Raw genomic sequence first — 19202 nt, 5'->3', positions numbered from 1 at the left:
TTCTGCCGACTCCCAGTTCCCATATCCTGTGGCTCCCTGTTGCAAAATAAAAGCCTGGGAAGAACCTAAAACACGAATATAAACAATGGGCTTTGGGGGGTTTATTCAGGACTTGAACGCACAGCCTGGGAAATGCAGCAACAGCAAGAGAAACACTGAATTACACAACAGAGGAAGGAGATTATACAGGTAATAGTCTCTCATCTCCACCAGTAGGAAATATGTGAAAATGGAGCCCAACGCAGTGCTCCGAAACCTCCCCTCACATGCCTTTCCGAGCAGTGGAGCTCAACCTAAACTTGGGCGGTTCTGACACGTTCTTAGAGATCCGCCTCAGCCTGAGCGACAGCCTTCCTTTCCCTTTGCTGTCAATAATCAGCAGGGCATATGTGACAATGAAGGAGAGCCAGAAGCAATCCATGGGGATCCTGGTGGCCAGCCCAAACCACTCCAGGGGGCTGAGGGAAAACCAGGCTTCTTTGGAGACCTGGTAAGCCAGGGCCACGACGAAGCAGTTAGCCAGGTCGTAGAAGGTGATCCATGCGACATAGGCGAACAACCCCCTGTAGTGCCGCTTGTGGACTGAGTAGATGAGGAAGACACACACCGGGTAGGTCATGATGGCCAGCGTGATGGCCGTATAGTAGCAATACGGTAGCATCTTCCCCAGCTTGGTCATGTTAAAGGGCTTGATTTGCGCCATGTCAGTCATTGCTCGTTCAAAGTGGCCAAACTCAAAGATCAGGTACATGTTGGTCACTAGGATCATGTAGACAGCAGCGACAGTGGCCCCGGCCTTGGGGGTCATGCCACAGAACCCCCCCGGGCACAAGATGATCATGTTTTCTCCACAGGCAACTTCGCTGGCCAAGGAAACCGAAGGAGCGTCGCAGAGTAGAAAGGCAAGCGAGGAAAGACGTCGGCAGGGCTTGTGTTAGGTATGGAGCCAGTGAGCCCACGGCTGTGCTGGAAAGGAAAAGGATCAGGCTGAAACATCGTGTGGTGGGAGATCGTCGTTTGGACTCCCAAGGAGAATTGGTTAGCGTGTGCGCGCGCACACACACACACACTGTAACCCCATCTCACACACACACACACACACTGTAACTTCATCTCTCTCTCTCTCTCTCTCTCTCTCTCTCTCTCACACACACACACACACACACACACACTGTAACCCCATCTCACACACACACCCTCTGTAACTCTATCTCTCTCACACACACTCTGTAACTCCATCTCTCTCACACACACACACACACACACACACACTGTAACCCCATCTCACACACACACACTCTGTAACTCCCTCTCTCTCTCTCTCACACACACACACTGTAACCCCATCTCTCACACTGACACACACACACTCTGTAACTCCATCGCACACACACGCACACACGCACACTGTAACCCCATCTCTCACACACAGACACACAACTCTGTAACCCCATCTCTCTCTCTCTCACACACACACACTGTAACCCCATCTCTCTCTCTCTCACACACACACACACTGTAACCCCATCTCTCTCTCTCACACTGTAACCGCATCTCACATGCACACACACACACACACACACACTGTAACCCCATCTCACTCACACACACACACACACACTCTGTAGCCCCATCTCACCAAGATTCCTGCTAAACCAAAACTTGGTTATGTCCCCCATGATCCTATGTGCTCTTGACCGCGTTCCACATCCCCCAACCCTCAAGTGCAGAGAAGGGTTCCCAGCCCCCTTAATCAACGACAAGCCATGCTCCTGAGCTCCTGCATTGAGAGACCTGCCTGCTTTAAAGGGGGCCCACTCTAGTCCCCTTTTAGAAACAGTGAAGGGGACAGGTGGTTGATTGCTCGAGTTCCTGTGGAACTGATTTTAATGCTGGTGAGATTAAATTTAATTGTGTTTACCGAATAATTAATGATGTTAGGTGCCTAAGCCCTTGCATAGGCCTCCTTATTATTTTAATCTCAATAACATAGAGTCTAGCAGTCTCCCAGCTGTTGGCGGCCTGGTGGATAGAGCACTTAGGAGATTTGGGTTTTACCACCTCTACCACTGGCCTGCTGGGTGATCTTGGGCAAGTCACGTCCCTCTCTGTGCCTCAGTTTCCCCACCTGTAAAATGGGGATAATGCTACTGTGCCCTCCCTTGTCAAGCGCTTTGAGAATGATGGATGAAAAGTGCTAGATTAGAGTGAGGTCTTTATTATTATTTCATTAAAATCACCAAATATATGTTGAATCAATTATTTGCTGCAATGTAACTACTTAGCTCTAGATTGCAGGCCCCTTGAGCCAGCTCTATACTGACACAGACATTTTTTTTTTTTAAAAAAGGATTGCAAAATAAAATAAAATAAATTAAAAGAAAAGGCGCAAAGCCAAGCCTGCAGGCTGACTCCTCAGCGGGGCTGAGCGCCCACAGCTCTCCTGGAAATCCACAGACCATGTTTTCCAGATTCACAAGAGCCCAGCAGGACCTGCTCTCTGGGCCAGGTTGACCAAATTAGCTCAGTGCTCAGAAGCTCCCATTGTGGTGCTCTGGCCAGATTTCTAGGCTATGACTGCCAGCAATTCCCACTGAACTCAAAGGGCCAAAGCCTGGAGCTTTAATCAAGCAAACTCCCATCAGTGTCAATGGAAGTTTGTTTGAATGGGGGCATCCGGAAGTAGGCCTTTATATTTCGTCTCCATCCTTCATTCCCACCAACAGGAGGCATTTCCAGCCCCTCAAAGGTTAGACTCAGTGAGCAGGTCAGGGCTAACGTACCTCCTTCTAAGAGAGAAAAGGGAGGAGACCTGGTGGATGGATCGGCTGTGATATCTTTGCACCGGCTGGAAATGATGCCTCGCCACAGTGCCACGGACCTTAGCCGTTAATGGCTGAGAGACCATGTGCTCTTCCCATTGGGACCCTGCTCTGCTAAAGGAATAACTCCTCCAACTACTCAGCTCACCAGGAACCTATAAAGCAAAGGGAACACAGGAATTGCCAGATGGGATCAGAACCAAGGTCCATCTAGTCCAGGATCCTTTCTCCAACAGTGGCCAGTGCCAGATGCTTCAGAGGAAGATGCAAACAAACAAACAAAAACCAGAAGGTAGCAGTGGGCTAATCTAACAGTTAGAAACTAACTATGGCCAAACAGAAGGCACCTGGCCCAGATATTGGCAGAAACCAAATTATCCACCTGCCTAGAGCCAGAAGAAGGTAAGCTGCTTCCCCCTGCTGGAGACCAGCACCTAGGACAGGGGCCTGGGGGAGGACTTGTCTCCATGGCCAAGAAATCAGTAGTGCCTCCTTGGTCTGTTCGGGCAATGAAGAGATTTCTGACCCCACATGGTGCAGGGATGCATTACTGCCAGCCCTAGCTCCTGCACTTTAGGATAGGGAGTGACTCTGTTTGGCTTCCTCCCTTAAAAGAAGCTAAAAAGAATTCAGGCCCCCCATCATGCACACTCTTAAACAGATGCAAAGTTATGCACCTGCTCAAGTGTTTTCAGGATCAGGGCCTTAGATTATAGGTTCACTGGGGCAAGAACGGCAGTATTGTCAACTCCCATCATTTTATTGTGAGACTTGCGATATTTGGTGTTTTTCTTAAAGCCCCAGCTCCTGGAGGCAAGTGATTTGGTGAGAATGTCGACTTCTGTTTAAAAAAAAAAATTCTAGCCCTCATGGTAGTGGAGAAAATCCAGAAAACGTTACCCGAGTTCTGCCTAAAGGCAAGACAAAGAACCCATGTTTATTCATTTTAAAAAACCATGATTTTTAAGCCAATCTCATAATTGTTGGGGCCTGACTCTCAATTACTCTGTACCACTGCGAATGTTTCCAGCTGGGAGAGTGGAACTAGTCTAGTCAGTTTCACTTTCGGCCTCTGTGCCTTACCCCAAAGCTGCAAGGTTTGGGTGGCAAATCCTGCAGAGGAATTGTTAACAGCCACATACAAGTGGCTTTCATTGCAACTTTAAAAAAAAATTTCTATCGAAGTCAGGTTTGAGCAATTCCCATTCCCCCTTTCCACACTTTAAAAATAAAAAAAGTTCGGGGGGCCATCTTAGGTTGGTGTATGTGAATTCCAAAGGGACCCAAATAAATGGAAATCTATTAATTTGTATTACTGTATCCCTTCTGCCAAAGAGCGCCGTCCCAGACCACAGGGTACATTATGAGAGCGCCTGCAGGCCCCAATCAAGATCAGGGCTGTGTGAGTCTGTTTGTGTGGACTCTATTCTTATTTGTGTTGTGTATGTGGGGCTCAGGGCCCCATTGTGCTAGATGCTGCACATATATATACACAATAGACAACGCCTCCCTCAGAGAGCTGACAATCTCAATAGATGGGGCAGCAAAGAGTGGGAGAGAGGAAAGGTACAATTAGCCCCAGGTCACCCGTGAGAAACTGAGGCCCAGACAAACTTGCCCAAAGTCGCTGTTTGACAAGGGCTGTTATTCAGCTCAGGGAGCCTTTTACGGGGCTGCTATCACAGGAGCGATGAGCTCCTTGCGGCACTGACACCATTCCGGCACTGATCGAACATAAGATGGCCTGATAACGTTTTATTCCAGCCTAGTCAACGGCTTCCTGAGGCATTCATGGACAACATAAGTACCAGTGCATCTGAGAGTGTTACGTGAGACGGCTTCCCAAGAGGGGGTGTCAGAGGATGACGGTATGGAGAGGGTAATATCTGGGAACTCTACTGGCAGGAAGTGCTTGATGAGAGAGGCCAGTACATCTGGTGGGAATGAATAAAGTCTCAGTGTTACACTGTCTTGGCTCTTTCTCTCGTTTTATGCTGGAGCCATCAACAGTAAACATCCATTGGAACTGTGTTTGTACAGCGCCTAGCACAGTGGGGCCCTGCTCTCTGGGCGCGCCCCGGCCCACGGTACCAATAATAACTAATCATCATGAGCTGACGTGCGCTCACTCGCCCCCCGCGCTCCCTTAGCTGCCGGACCGTGTCTCGTCAGCTTCGTCTCAGAATCCTTCTCAATGCAAACCCTGGGCCAGCGTGAGCCCGGAGTAACTCTTGACTTCACGGGCGTTGCGTGTAGGCCAGAGCCCCTCTTCGCTTGGAGGCTTATACCGGCGTCACTGAAAGCACATCGGGCCTAGCGTACCCGTCCGTGCCACACTGAGCGAGTGGCACCAGTTCCCCTAAATACTCCCTCCGTTGGCCCTTACACTCACCCCCGCCAGCCGTAAATACCTGACCCCAGTGGGAGCTCCCTAACCGCTCGCACGCTTTTTATTCCGTCCCATCCCTCCCTACCCTGGTTACCCCCAGAACCAGCGTTACCATAAACTTTGTAGTATTCCCTCCCCACTCTGTGCTTACGCGTGACGGACCTGGGCTGGAGACGAGGCTTTCGAGCTGAGGGCTGGAGCGATCTCTAGGACTTCTGATTCTTTTAATGGGGGCTTCCTCCCTTCCCTCTTGCTCTGCTTCGGCCGTGGCCAGCTTCCCCCCCTCCTAATCTGTCAATGAGATTCAGCTGTGGAGGGCCTGATGGGGGAATTTAGTCTCAGTAGGGCCTTGCCTTCTCTGCTGAGGCTGCTGACCAGGTGGCCTGAATCACTGCTGGTTGTGGTATTTGTGTGAAGCGAATGCCTGGCTGCTGGGAATTGGGCTGAGCCCCACCAAACTCATGTCACACAGGAATTGGGAGCTGGCCTCAGACAGCTGGAGCCTGGCTCCCTTTGCTGATCGGTGCCTTTCCTCAGCTTGCAGGTGGTATTTCATCCCCTTAGGTGCCTGAATGAGCTCATTGGAAAACCACGTCCCAGTTGTGGAGGCTGAGCCCTTGACTATCTGTCCGCAAGTTCATTTGCCGGTCTAGCCCCATGCGGGCCCTCTGCCCTGGGGTGCATTTTACCTGTCATGGGAAAACCAGAATTTGGGCAGAATAAAACCTTAAAGTCAAACTTTTCCTCTCCCGCCCAGCTGCGAGATGGCAAGTAAGGGATTAAAATCTGAGCACCACCTTCCTTTGGAAAAAGAAAAGGAGTACTTGTGGCACCTTAGAGACTAACCAATTTATTTGAGCATGAGCTTCCTTTGGGGGGCAGTAATTGGGATGCTGGCTTAGCCCATCAGGGAGGAGGGGAATGTCTTGTAACTAGGGCTGATTTCATTGGAGTCGTTCCCAAACAATTTCCCCAAGGAACAAAGCCTGTGGGGCCAATCTGTGGAGAAACCAGAGGTAAATAATTCCCAGTGAGAGGGAATTTTCTCTATCTCCCTGTCCTGACCTATCCTCTCCATCCTCCTTATCACCCTATCCAGCCTGGATTGCGAAGGACCCAATTCAGTGACCACTGACATGAAAAGGAATCTTTCTACAGACTTCAGTGGGAGTGGGGCAGACGCTGAGCACTTAGACCAGATTGTCAAGCCTGTCCCCTGGTTCAAGGAGGCTACGTTCCCCGGGGCACGGTAAGCAGGCCTGATTTGCAGAGATGCTGAGCACTTACAGCCCCCATTGGCTTCTGCTGCACTTACAGGTGCCTCGTGCTTCTGAAATTCAGGCACCAAGGTGTCCCGAACCTGGAGGTGACCCGAGTCGATGGCCGCTTCAGAAACCATTGACCTTTGGACTCACTGTGCCAGAGTTTCCCCCTCTGCAAACTGGGACTAGTAATACAGATCTGACCGCCCGCTGATTGTGAAGTTGTGAGGTTTCGTGCATTCATGGTTTGCAAAGGGCTATGAGCAAAGCGATGTTGTTTCTCGGTGACGTGATTTGTGTTCACGTTGTTTGCGGTGCATGGTGAGTTTGCTAACCAGATGGAAGGGAAGGCTGAGCTCCAGCTGCAAAAGCTGGTTGCAGATTTTGATCAGCGTCATCTTTGGGGGGGATGCGTTTTGATCTTAAGTCTTTTCCAGCCCATTATAAAGAGAGGGGCCGTTTATGAAAGTGAGATGCCGACTGCCAGATGTTGGGGATTTGGAAGTGGCAGGGGGGCAGTGACTCAGGCTGATCGCTATGTAAGACGTCACGAGGATGATCACTGCTAGTGCCTTGAGCCCCTGTTAGAAACGGGGCATGTTAGAAATAAGACATGCATTTGTCACAATGTGGGCGGCTAACCACTGGCACAAGTGGCCAAGGGAAGGGGTGAATTTTCCATCTCTTGATGTTGTCCAATCAGCCCTGGGTGCCTTTCTGGGAGATATGCTTTAGCCAAACACAAGTTACTAGGCTCACTACAGGAGTAACTGCAGTTCTCTAAGCAGTGATTCGCAACTAGGGATCTGCAGCCCCCTGGGTAGCCGTGAGCAGGTTTCAGGGGATCGGCCAAAATAAACCCGGCTTCAGCCCCAGGCGGTGGGACTCAGGGAGGGAGCGCTACCTCCGCCCCTTTACTCACCTCAGCAGGCCACCTAGCCTGTGGGTCAGCACCAGCAACGAGTTTCACACTGAGTAAGTAAAACAAAAATAATATTCCCTTTTTTTATTTTTGTACCTCTGTGGCACAGGTGGGCCCGGGAGTTTTTATAGCATGTTGCGGGGGCCTCAGAAAGAAAAAAGTTAAGAACTCATGATATAGAGGAGGTCAGACTAGGTCAGAGGTTCTCAAACTGGGGGTCAGGACCCCTCAGGAGGTCGCGAGGTTATTACATGGGGGGTCGTGAGCTGTCAGCCTCCACCCCAAACCCCACTTCGCCTCCAGCATTTATAATGGTGTTAAATATATTAAAAAGTGTTTTTAATTTATAAGGGGGGGGGTCACACTCAGAGTCTTGCTATCTGAAAGGGGTAACCAGTACAAAAGTTTGAGAACCACTGGTCTAGGTGATTTAATGGTCCCCTCGGACCTTAAAGTCTATGGAAGTATGAAACTCTGAAGCTTTCTGTTCTAATAGGACTCAAGAGGAAGCATGCATGCCCCCTACTTTGCCCCTGCCTTGGAGGGGCTGATCTCGCTGCAGCTGGGAGCCACAAAATTAACTTTCAATTTTCTCCTGGCTTTAAGTTCTCTCCCGTGCTTGGCAGGGCGCAGGAGGGGGAACTGATTCTTGTCCCTTCACTTTCAGTCTTGCTCAGAAACGAAAGTTGGCCTTTACCTTTGGCCAACTTCCAGCTGGGAGGCTCCTGCTGGCTGGTTCAGAAAAAAAGAGAAGCCCTGTAAGGTGTATAGCGCAGCGGGGTGTAGGTGGCCTAGCTTCTTATCAGCTGTAGAATTGCACTGCCCTCTGGTGTTAGCGTGTCCCATTTAGGCATTGAAACAAAGAGCCAGATTTTCATGTGCTCAGTGCTTGGGTCGTCTGAAAACCTGACCCCAGTGGTGTCTGCTGAGCCCTAGAAAATCTGGTCCTCAGAATCCTTGTCTAACTTTAAAGAAGACACTTCCTCACTTGAATGTTCAAGAGAAACATGGGGGGCCATTCTCCTTCACCTCACACCGCGTGTAAATCATTCACGCTCACGCACAGGGGGCCAGCGACGCCAGCAAATCAGCCCACCAGCAGTTTATACTTACTTTCTGCTCACTTAGCCCTGGTGTAAGTGACCACGCCTGGGGCAGGGCAATGGAGAATCAGACCCATTCTCTTCTTGAATTGTAACACAAATAATAGTATTTTGCCCACCTAGAACACCTTCCTTCTCGTGTCCTCACAGCACTTTTGAGAGTATCGAAGGAATCCTCTTGACACAGGCCTGCATTATTATCCCCACTTTACAGATGGGGAAACTGAGGCACAAAGCGGGGCAGTGACTTGCCCTCAGTCAGGCGGACAGGTTGACACTTGAGTTTTTACCTTGAATAAATTGATTGCTAATTATCTCAAGGCAATTAATATATGTCTGCACAGGCTAGTTTGAATGCTCCCCAAATACATATTCCAGAATTGCAAATGTTTGTTTACCGCAGAGTTTGTTTTCAGCCTGTAACAAAAGTTTAGGGCAGTGATACTCAGACCTCAGTGGTTCAGGAGCGATCAACATTACTCAAAAGAGACACAGTTGTGTGAATGATGGGGAAATATATATATTATTCTCACAGCAAATAAGTTAATAACTTAGTGCAAGTCAGAAACTTAATTGGTTAATAAGGTAGTAAAAGCATCCTGATTGGTTAATAACTTAGATTGGTTAATAATTCAGTCACACAGTGTTTTAACACTGTGTGCTGCAAAGAGCTGCAGGAGACCCATTAAAGAACCACTCGTGGCTCGCAAGCCTCCGTCTGAGTCTCACTGGTTTAAGGAGGGTCCAGACTGGCCTTCGTAAAGGTCTTAGCTGCCTTGATGGACTCAAAGGAACAAACTTGAGCGTGGGCCAGCGCACAGATGAAGGTTATGACAGACAGTCCAGGAGGCCCAGCGTCCAGCTCTTTGCTTTAGCAGCCAAACCACCCCTCCTCATTGACTTACAAAACAAGGTAGGAGAAATAAACCTGGGTCCAAATTTTCAAAAGTGGCCACCTTGGGAGACTTAGGACCTGATTTTCAGAGGCTCTGAGCTCCCTTGAGGGGATCGTGTCTTTGAACATCATACGACAGGATCCATTTTCAAAGGAGCTCGGCTTCCATTTAGACACTCAAAAGCAGAGGCTGTGGTTCTCAATGGGAGCTGCGAGGGGCTGAGCATGTCTGCAAACTTGGCCCCCTCCTTAGATGTCTGCCCGGGAGCTGCGCTCTCAGGAAACATTGGCACCAAATGTGAGCGCTGAGGGCTTGAAAAAGCTGGCGAATAGTGCAGCCAGGCCAAGGGACAGAGTTAAGGGTGCCTGGGAAATGTTCGCTTTGGAACGCCCTGGCGTGGGGTGCCTGGCTTTGCAGCGTTTGTGTTCTCTTTATGAACACAGCGATTGTAATGCAACGTTTATGGTGTTGGATTTTGTTGTTTTTATTCTGAGAGAGAGAGGAAAAGAAAACTGATACAGAAAAGAAATTCCATAATGTGGAACTAGTTGCTGGGCAATGGTAAAGTGTAGAGTCCTGGACAAAGGTCCTGATCCGAAGTCATCAGAGAAGAAGGATGAGCCGGCGGTTAGGGCATCAGTCTAGGAACTGGCCTCTGCTCAAGTCCCTGTTAGCTGGCTTGGCTGGCAATTGTATCCCTGTGGGAGGCAGCCAGAGACACATAGGAACTGCCAGGGTAAAGTCAGCACTCCAGCAAGTTTCCTGGGGCTGGCAAGCTTTTGCTGCAGGCTCCCACTGACCGCCTCTAACTTCACCCCTCCCGTAGAGCAGAAAGCTTTCTTCCCTTCCCTCAACAGCAGATTCAGCACAGGGCGTAAACCCCCTGGCTGATCAGCTCCTTGGAGAAGCAGCCACAAAACCTACACCCACCTAAAAACTAAAGCCCAGCAGCTCTATAGTCGGTACTTGCACCCCCGCTCCGCAGGACAGGGGCGGGGAGATCAACACGTCACTTGTATCACACATTCACATTCAGAAGAATTTCCCCCCTTTAAAAAAAAGGGGAGTGCATGGGGTGTTGGGGGAGGTATGATCTGCTTGTTTTTTAACCTTGGAAATAGCAACAATGGAAAGTTCCTTCCTGCTCTTGGTGGATAATTCTTTGGAGATCTCAACTGTGCAGTGTGAAGTTTCTCTTCCTTCCCCACTCCTTAATGGAAAGGTGTGGGATCTTTAACAAAGATGCCCCAAGTGTTTCTCCCATGTTTGAGTTCCATAGATCATAGAATATCAGGGTTGGAAGGGACCTCAGGAGGTCATCTAGTCCAACCCCCTGCTCAAAGCAGGACCAATCCCCAATTTTTGCCCCAGATCCCGAATGGCCCCCTCAAGGATTGAACTCACAACCCTGGGTTTAGCAGGCCAATGCTCAAACCACTGAGCTATCCCTCCCCCCCCTACAAGGCTAACAGCCCTCCAATCTCCGAGAGAGTTTCCGGGTTTAAAAAACCCCTGAATGTCTAATGTAAAACAAAAACAAGTAGGGGGGGAAAACCTTCACTGAAACACAAACACATCCATCCCAGATGTTCCAAAAGAAGATCCAGGGACACAGATGAAAAACCAGGACATATGATGTATGTCTACACTGTAATGTAAGCCCAGGGTTAGTAGAACTTGAGTAAGCAGACACTGGGTTTGTTCACCTAGGGCTGGAGCATCTACATTCATTGCTAACCCCATTTTAGGAAGTGTTGAACCCTAGGTCCCAACCTGAGGCTCCAGCATCTACATTGCATTGTGCAGGCTCGACTCCCACCACCCATATCCCAGACTTCCTAGAGCCCTCCCAGAAGGTGGCCACTCTAGCCCTTTGTTCATGATGCATTGTGGAAACGTTAACTGTTCACCAAACTTGACTGTTCAGAGGACAAAGAAAGTCGACCCCTGCGATTGTGGGATACTTTTGGTGGGCTCCAGTCCAGTGGGACTGCATCCGCACTGAAAAGCAATAGGGCTTGAATTCCTGTGTCCTGACTTGACACAGACTCAGACCCTGCACACCTGGAGGGTCCTGGGTCCGAGCCCTGGGTCAGTGCGATTTCTGTGTAGGTGAAAGGGGGGTTAGGCTTGAGCCTGAGTTCAAAATCTGGGTTGACATTGCAGTGTAGACATGCCCATGGTCACTTTAGGTATGTTAGGTGTATGGAGGGTGTCTTCAGATCTGGGGTTTAAGCTCAGGTCCATCTGACTGCCTGCAAAGTTGCATTTGAGATCATTTCTTAGTTAACACATTCCAGCACATTCTTATTTGTTAGTGAACACCATGTCATGGAGTCCCCAGGCGATGCTCTGGAACTGCTCCCTGCAAAGCCAGGGAGGACTCTGGGGGAGTCTCCTCTCTGTGAGCAGACTGTCTTCAGGGCAAGAAGCTCACACACGGCTTCCACCTTCCTGGATCTGACCTCGGAGCATTCAGCCTCCTCTGCCCCTCCGTGCACTTCCCCCAGCGAGTCCGCCCAGGCGGGGTCCTGGGGAAGCCAGAGGGTCCTGCACCCCAACTCCGCAGTCAGACGTGACTCTCAGCCAGCCAGTAAAACAGAGGTTTATTAGATGACAGGAACATGGTCTAAAACAGAGCTTTTCGGTACAGAGAACACGACCCCTCAGCCGGGCCCATTTTGGGGGCAGTGAGCCAGACAACCGCGTCTGCACTTCACTCCACATCCAGAGCCAGTCCCAAACCGAAAACTCTCTCCAGCCCCTCCTCCTCTGGGCTTTGTCCCTTTCCCGGGCCAGGAGGCCACCTGATCTCTTTGTCTTCAACCCTTTAGCTCTCACCTTGCAGTGGGGAAGGGCCAGGCCATCAGTTGCCAGGAAACAGGGTGTTGGCCATTCTCTGTGTCCAGACCCCTGCACACACCTGCCCTCTAGGGCTCTGCAATGATCATACAACCTTATCCCACCACCTAGATACTTAAGAACTGCATAGGGGAAACTGAGGCACCCCCACACTATTCAGAGAAAACATTAAGAACAGTCCCACTTCGTCACACACCAGCCTGAAGGAAAAGGAGCTTCTTTGCCCTACTTCTCCTCTCACGTGCGCCTGTGTAAATCAGGATGCGATTCCACTGGTGGCAAAGCAATTGCCCTGATGTGAAACCAGTATAAGAGAAGGAACATGCAATCAAGCTGGGAATACACCTGCTGCCTGGACCAGGTTTCTACTTAAAGAGAATCTGTGGAATTTTCCTCCCTAAAATAGCACAAGTGACAGTGGATGGCATTAGATGAACTGGGGGGGGGGGGGTGTTCCCAAAGTGGTATCATGGTGAGCAATTGCTGTACTACAAGAGAAAAAGATGGGGTGAAAGCTCAATATGTTTGACAAGGATCAGCCCACGAATGAACGTTAGGGACTTCCCAAACAAAGCAATGATTCAGAATGCTCTGCTCATTATGCACAAAAACATTTTGGACTAAACACAGGTTTCTGTTCAGAATGACTACTGGTAACACCTGCCTGTGTCCCTACATATGGGTTTTATACTGCCGCCCTTCACCGTAATATCTGAGAGCCTTCCACATAAAATCAAGAGTGTTACCGCAGTCCCTAGTCAATTACATGGACAATCTGGCACTTCACCCTTTTCAGTCAAAACTCTGCTTGGGGGAGAGTGGTTGTTTTTGGAGGGTTTTTTTAGATTTTATTAGTTGACTTAGTTCTATGCATCCGATGAAGTGAGCTGTAGCCCACGAAAGCTTATGCTCAAAGAAATTTGTTAGTCTCTAAGGTGCCACAAGTACTCCTGTTCTTTTTAGTTGACTCTGTTAGTTAATTACTGGTTTGGGATGTCTGCTTTGAGTGTCATTCCTATGGAAGGTTTCAGAGTAGCAGCCGTGTTAGTCTGTATTCGCAAACTTCTGTGTGCTCGGACCCTTGTTGTTTTCTAAAATTGAAATTAGGTTTTATTTGGTACTGGGTCTACGTGCCACAGGTGCAGATTGCTTAGCTTGCTTAGTTTCCTGTTTGTCCAGTGCTGGTCATTTTGTTGTAGTAAACCTTCATGAATTGTTATTAAACATATAGGAAATAATCACAACAAATACTCCTGAAAGAGGCTCATTTTTACACTTTTATTCTTCAAATAATCCAAGAGCTTCTGGGGACCGAAACAGCCTCTGGACTCCTGCTGAAAGTTGCCCCCTCCCCATTGAAATCTGAAAGGGCACCGCAGCTTTCTGTGAGTTCCTTTTTTACCATCCTATAGAATTCTATAGAAGAGTTATAATTATTTATCGCATTTGATAGGATGGTTCAAAAACACGATGGAAAAGTTACCAATTTCTATTACATTCTATAACATTTTCACAAGGAGAGAGAAATGTCTGTTTATCTAATTGCCATGCATACCCATCCATCTGACCTATTTTTTGATTTGCCTAGCCGTACGTACTGTGCTCATCACCGGGATAACTGAGCACCTTACAAGTTTTAAAATTTGCATTACCATTTTCCTTGTGTAATCCCACTTGCATGGGCAAAATAAGATTATTTTTTTTAAGGTTGGGCAAATCAAGGTGGATTTCCACCACGATTCCAAGAGGCACACGATCAACCTGGGAGTTGTGTTTTTGATGCAATCCAGGATTCGGCCCCAAACCACTCAGGTCCTAGAACTGAAACATCTAAGACATTTTTATGCTAATGGAGAAAGTGCTTCCCCCCCAGCCCGACCCCCACCCCACTCTCAGCTGAAAGTGTCAGAATTTGGAATGTTTCCTGTCCAATTTAACTTAAAATAAATAAAAACAAACTGCCATTGGGCAGAGGCCAGAGGTGGGAAGTTTCAGGGCTCCCCAAGGCAAAGTTACAAGCACCTGAAAAGGGGGGTGATATGGAAACATTGGTTGGACTTGAATCATAGGGGGCCCAGCAGGTGCCCGCCAGCTTTGTCACCCACTCCTTCCCAGTGCAAACAGTTTGATCCTACATCACCCCCTCCTTCTCAGTGCAGATGGCTTAACCCTCTCCACATATCCTCCCCCAGCGAAGATGGTTTAACCCACTCCTTAGTTTAATCCCACTCCACGCCGCCTCTGGGGCGCATGGCTTAACCCTCTCCTCCCCAGTGCAGAGCGTGTAACTCCCTCCAAACGCAAATAGTTTTAACCCACTCTACCCCTCCTCCTCAAGGCAGAAAATCTACCCTATTCTCCCACTCCTCTCCCAAGCAGAGTAGTTTCTCCCCTTCCCAATCAGTGGAGGTGATTTACCCGACCCGTTCCCCCTCCTCAGTGGAGATGGTTCACTCCACTCCAGCCCTCCAGTGGAGATGGTTTATTCCTCCCTGGCCGCAGATGGTCTCTCCCGCCTCTCGCGGCCCCGCCCCTCTGCCCGGCCCCGGACGCCCTCGCTTCACGACCCGGCCGGATCCCGGCTCAGGATTGGCCGAGCCGGAGGCCGCGGGGCCAGGAAGCCAATGGCCGGGGTGGGCCCTCCCGGATCCAAAATGGCGGCGCCGGAGCCTGGCAGCGGGGCCTCCGGAGGGAGGAGGTGAAGCGGCCTCGGCCCGCGGCTCCGGGACCTGCGGCCCCTGCTCGTCCCGTTCCCCCCCTCCCCCCCCGGAGCCGGCCGGGGCCCGGCCCCGGCCCCAGCCCCAGCCCCAGCGCTCGCCATGGCCGCGGAGAGCAGCAGGCAGTTCTGGAAGCGGAGCGCTAAGCTGCCGGGGAGGTGAGTGCGGCCGCGGGCACCGGACCGCGGGCTCGGTCCCGGTCGGTCGGTGACCCCCCCACCCCCCCTCCCGGGCTCGGTCCCGGTCGGTCGGTGACCCCCCACCCCCCCTCCCGGGCTCGGTCCCGGTCCCGGTCCCGGTCGGTCGGTCGGTGACCACCCCCCCTCTCCCTACACACACTCCTTCCCCCTGCCGCCTGATGGATTATCGATACCGACTAAGTGGTGACCTCCCAGCCCGGGCAGGGGGCACCCCCTTTTTTCATCCATTCTTTGGGAGAGTGGGGGGCAGGATGGTTATTATTGCTTTGTCGGTGCCAAATTCCCTCCCCCCCCCGCCCCAACCAAGCTCATGCATGAGTGGAGTTGGGCAGCTTGCCCAGGGAGGGAGAAAGAAGCCGATCTCTCTAATATTCCTCCTGATTGATCCCGACGTATCGATGAACTGATGTTCCTCTCCAGCCTGGGCCTAAGAGGAGGGGACCTGCTTGAGAACGGGATTCACTTCCCACTTGGATTTGTGGGTACCTGTAATCTGTATCCCTGCCCCCATGAGGCTCCTGCAAGGGATTGGGAGCCAGTGATAAAAGAGGAGTGTAGGAGCCAGTTAACTAAACTCTTGTCCACCTGCTTCTCTCCCTTCCTCCCCCCCCCCCCCCCCCCCCGCCATTCAGTGGGGGAAGCCAAGCAGGAGGAGGAACAATTTGGGCTGGATATTGTGGGGTGAGGAATCAGCAAGTCCTTTCTCCTTCATGCTGCATCCAGGAGTGGGACAGGTAGGAGGCAATGTGGAGAGGGGCTTACTGGACATCCAAAGGGCAACTTCAGAGCTGAGGGGCATACAGTGCCCCCCCCCCCAGGCAAATATTGAAGCAGCAGCCCTTCACCTTCCCCCCCCCCCCCAATACAGTGCCCTGGAGGTTTCTCCTTGAACAGCAAAACCTATCCTTGCCTCCAAGCAGACAGCAGAATGGGTGGCCTTGGATACCCCATGAGACTAATTCATTGGACTCCCCTTAAACTCTGCTTCCATTGAGGGTTTGTCCTCAGGAAGTGTCAAAGACAGTCTATGGGGGTACCTCCCCCACCTCACTTCCTCTGGGGAGCAACAAGGTGTTGCTTCCTTTAGAGCAAGGGACGCTTAATTAGAGGGATTTAGAGTAACAGCCGTGTTAGTGAGAAATGCACAAACCACTGCATTAAAATATATTTATGAGAATTGGGGGCAGGAAACCTGCCCTGGAGAGAGGCTTCTTCTGTGTGGTTTTGAGAAGAAGGTTCCCATAGAAAAACACACAGCAAATCCCCAGGAGAAAGGGAAAAGGCTGGGGAATTTCACTGACCTCCATGTGAGGAGTATTACAAGGTTAGGTTAAAGTCTGAGCAGTTCATGTGGGCTTCATGGTTTCTACACCCCCATTAATCTCATCTTGACCCTGCAATCCCCTCCTGGTGTGCAAATGCATAGCCTTTGAAATGCTTAGCTGGCTTTAAATCCTGCTTGGCCAGTTAATTCTCTTTCCTTCTAATGCGCTGTCACTTTCACTTGCTGTCCCTGCTCAAACTCAGGTTGTTGGGACAATCCAGGTCAGGGAAGGGTGGGTGGGGGGTGAAGCTGCAGACATAACCCGCACCTTCTCCTTTCCTTCTGGAAAATAAATTCCACGATGTGTAAGCACGTGTCTTTAAGTGTAATCTTGCTATCTGGTACATTCTTTATCGGGAGTCCACATCCTTCCTGTGAAGAGGGGTGGTCTCTAAGATAACAAGTCTCTTCCATCTTTAACCACTTTGAGCTCAACTTTTGAGAGCTTAACCAGGCAAACCGGTTTGGGGACAGAACTAGGAGCCAGCCAGCCCAGACAAGAAACCCAAACTTCACAGGGCATTGGATAAACTGTTTCTCTTGCCCAACAGGCCAGCGTGTTAATATTCTATCAATTCCAGCAGTGTAATGTGGGAATCTCTCTGTTCTTAAATTCTTGCTCTGAATCACCCCCATTTGATGCTGTCCCTCTTGGCAGGTCAGTGGATAGTAGAGGAGGGAAGCAGGAGATGCTAGGCTTATGGCCTCAGGAGGTTAAGGTTATTTAAGAGTTGCTTAACCAAACCTTCTGGGGTCTTTTCCTGTGTGTTTGCTGGCTCCTTCCCTCGGTGCTGATCACCCTGGAAGGGACTGGAGATGGAAGCACTCATGCTTTCTTCATCCACCAAATCTCTCAAATATAGTGCTTTTCATCTGTAGATCTTAAAGCGCTTTGTGGATGGTATCATTCCCATTTTAGAAACTGGGGTGTTGAGGAGGGGGGGGGGTATTGAGGCATAAGAAAGGTGAAGTGACTTGCCCATCATCACCCAGCTGGCAACATCCCAGACTGAGTCTGCCAAGCCACATGGCCTCTCAGATTAGACAGGCTGGTTCAATGGCACATCAATATTAAAAGGTCACTGCTGTCAAGATAAAATCAAAATCGGATACAAAGAAAATGTATGGGGGGTTTTCCTGCTAATAAATGATTGCCATAAATTATTACAATGGGAATAATGAATTAAGTTAATTTCTTGGATTTTGTTCAGTGAAACAAGATTGGTCAGTTTCACTTGTTCTCCTGCACATGGCTTGGTGTTCAGGTTTCCGGTGCTACAGGGAGAGGTTCTCTAGGGCACTGGGAAGTTTGGGACCCGTGCTTAGGGTTTTAATAATAAAGAGAATAAAAATGTTAAATATTTTGAGTCACTGACAGCCTTTTTGGTTTTTTACTTTCTGCTGAGGTATTGGCAACCCAAGCAACCTTATATACTTATAGACAGTAGACCCTAGAGGCCTCTGCTGAGGTCAGGTCCCCATTGTGCTAGGCACTATACATGAATGTGGTGAGAGAGGCCCCGCCCCAAGTAGCTTCCAATTTAAATAGACAAAGGTGGGAGAGGGAAGAGAGGCACAGAGAGAGAAAGTGACCTGAGCTGCTTTGTGACCTTGGATGGTGGCAGAGATGGGAACAAAGCATAGGTCTCCTGACCCAGTGCCCTATTCACTGCACGCCTCTGTTGACTCAGAGCCTTTCACTAGTGGAGCAGAGAACAAGCAAGTGAAACTGACTAGATAAAAAAAGTGGAATTGATCACACTAGTTTCACTAGCTAAGTTGATGACATTTCCTTTTTTAATGCAACAAAAGGAAAGGAAATCTGAACATTCCATGAAAACATTTGAGATCCTCCACTGAAGGGGACTTCATAATCGCCAGATCCTCCTCGCTTTTGAAGCCAATGGGAACAGGATCAGACACTAAGGACTGAGTATTATTACTTTTCAGTAGTCCCATGTTGGTTGCTAGGCTATTCCCAGTCTTGTTCTGGATATTTTTATATCTCTGGCTGTCTCAGGCAGAGTATTGATGTGACTGGCTCTTGAAGCTGATTTTTACATAGATTTTTCCTATCCACCTCTACAAAAACTCTAACCACTATAAAATTAGAGCTAACTGGAGTCATTTTCAGCAGTTCTATAAGTAGTCCTGTTAAGGGAAGTCCGCAGTGTCCTCAGCTGGTCCTTATCAGAGTTATGACCTGGTTTACTGGCTGGGGATGGCCACCTAAGGAAACAAGATTTTTTTCTTTAAAGTGGAAGGAAGCTCATGGAATTGCCAACATACCCTAGAAGTCAACCCCATTGTAGCTTTCTCCTTGGGAGTGTTTGTGTTTCTTCCTCACTCTGCCGTTTACATCATCCCATAATAAAAGGACAAAAGGTTCAGCCAGTGAAGTGAACAGCATAACAAACTAAAGGAAATGCTGCTTTTGTGTCATCCTGTGGAACTTGCTGCTGCAGGAAGCCAACATCAGATACTGCCACTAGCTTCCCAAAGGGGGCTGGGAAATACCTGCCCAATGACATTTTTAGCTGTTCATATGAAAATAACCCAGGCTTTTGGGTTATGTTTTCAGAAGTGACTAGTGATCTGGTTTGGGTGTTTGGTGTTGGGTGTCAGACTCCACCCTCCCCTTAAGATGCCTCCCAGAGGGTGCACGCACTCAAAAGTTTAGGTCTGTACTTCTGAGTATTAGCTGC

The 19202-nt window shown here is 49.6% G+C and overlaps 2 protein-coding genes across 4 annotated transcripts in view; one reads left to right on the top strand and one right to left on the bottom strand.

Moving 5' to 3' along the window:
- Positions 1–262: 262 nt before the first annotated feature.
- TMEM217 (transmembrane protein 217) lies at positions 263–841 on the bottom strand. Its single transcript, XM_074936300.1, has one exon. It carries the CDS (start codon positions 839–841, stop codon positions 263–265), a length of 579 nt encoding a protein of 192 aa, XP_074792401.1.
- Positions 842–15052: 14211 nt separating this feature from the next.
- The window catches only part of TBC1D22B (TBC1 domain family member 22B), a 36253-nt gene continuing 32103 nt past the window's right edge, over positions 15053–19202 (top strand). The window contains exon 1 of one of the 3 annotated variants that reach the window (XM_074936410.1): positions 15053–15131. In XM_074936410.1, the coding sequence (XP_074792511.1) occupies positions 15076–15131 (56 nt within the window). In that variant the 5' untranslated portion in view covers positions 15053–15075. Of the gene's footprint in view, positions 15132–15815; positions 15908–19202 lie in introns of those variants that run through there. The other 2 variants (XM_074936411.1, XM_074936412.1) reach the window with 2 other exon arrangements.

Source organism: Natator depressus, chromosome 21 (assembly GCF_965152275.1).
Source record: "Natator depressus isolate rNatDep1 chromosome 21, rNatDep2.hap1, whole genome shotgun sequence".
NCBI classification, from domain to species: Eukaryota; Metazoa; Chordata; order Testudines; family Cheloniidae; genus Natator; species Natator depressus.
Note: the sequence above shows the minus strand (reverse complement) of the source record. Positions and strands in the feature narration are given on the sequence as shown.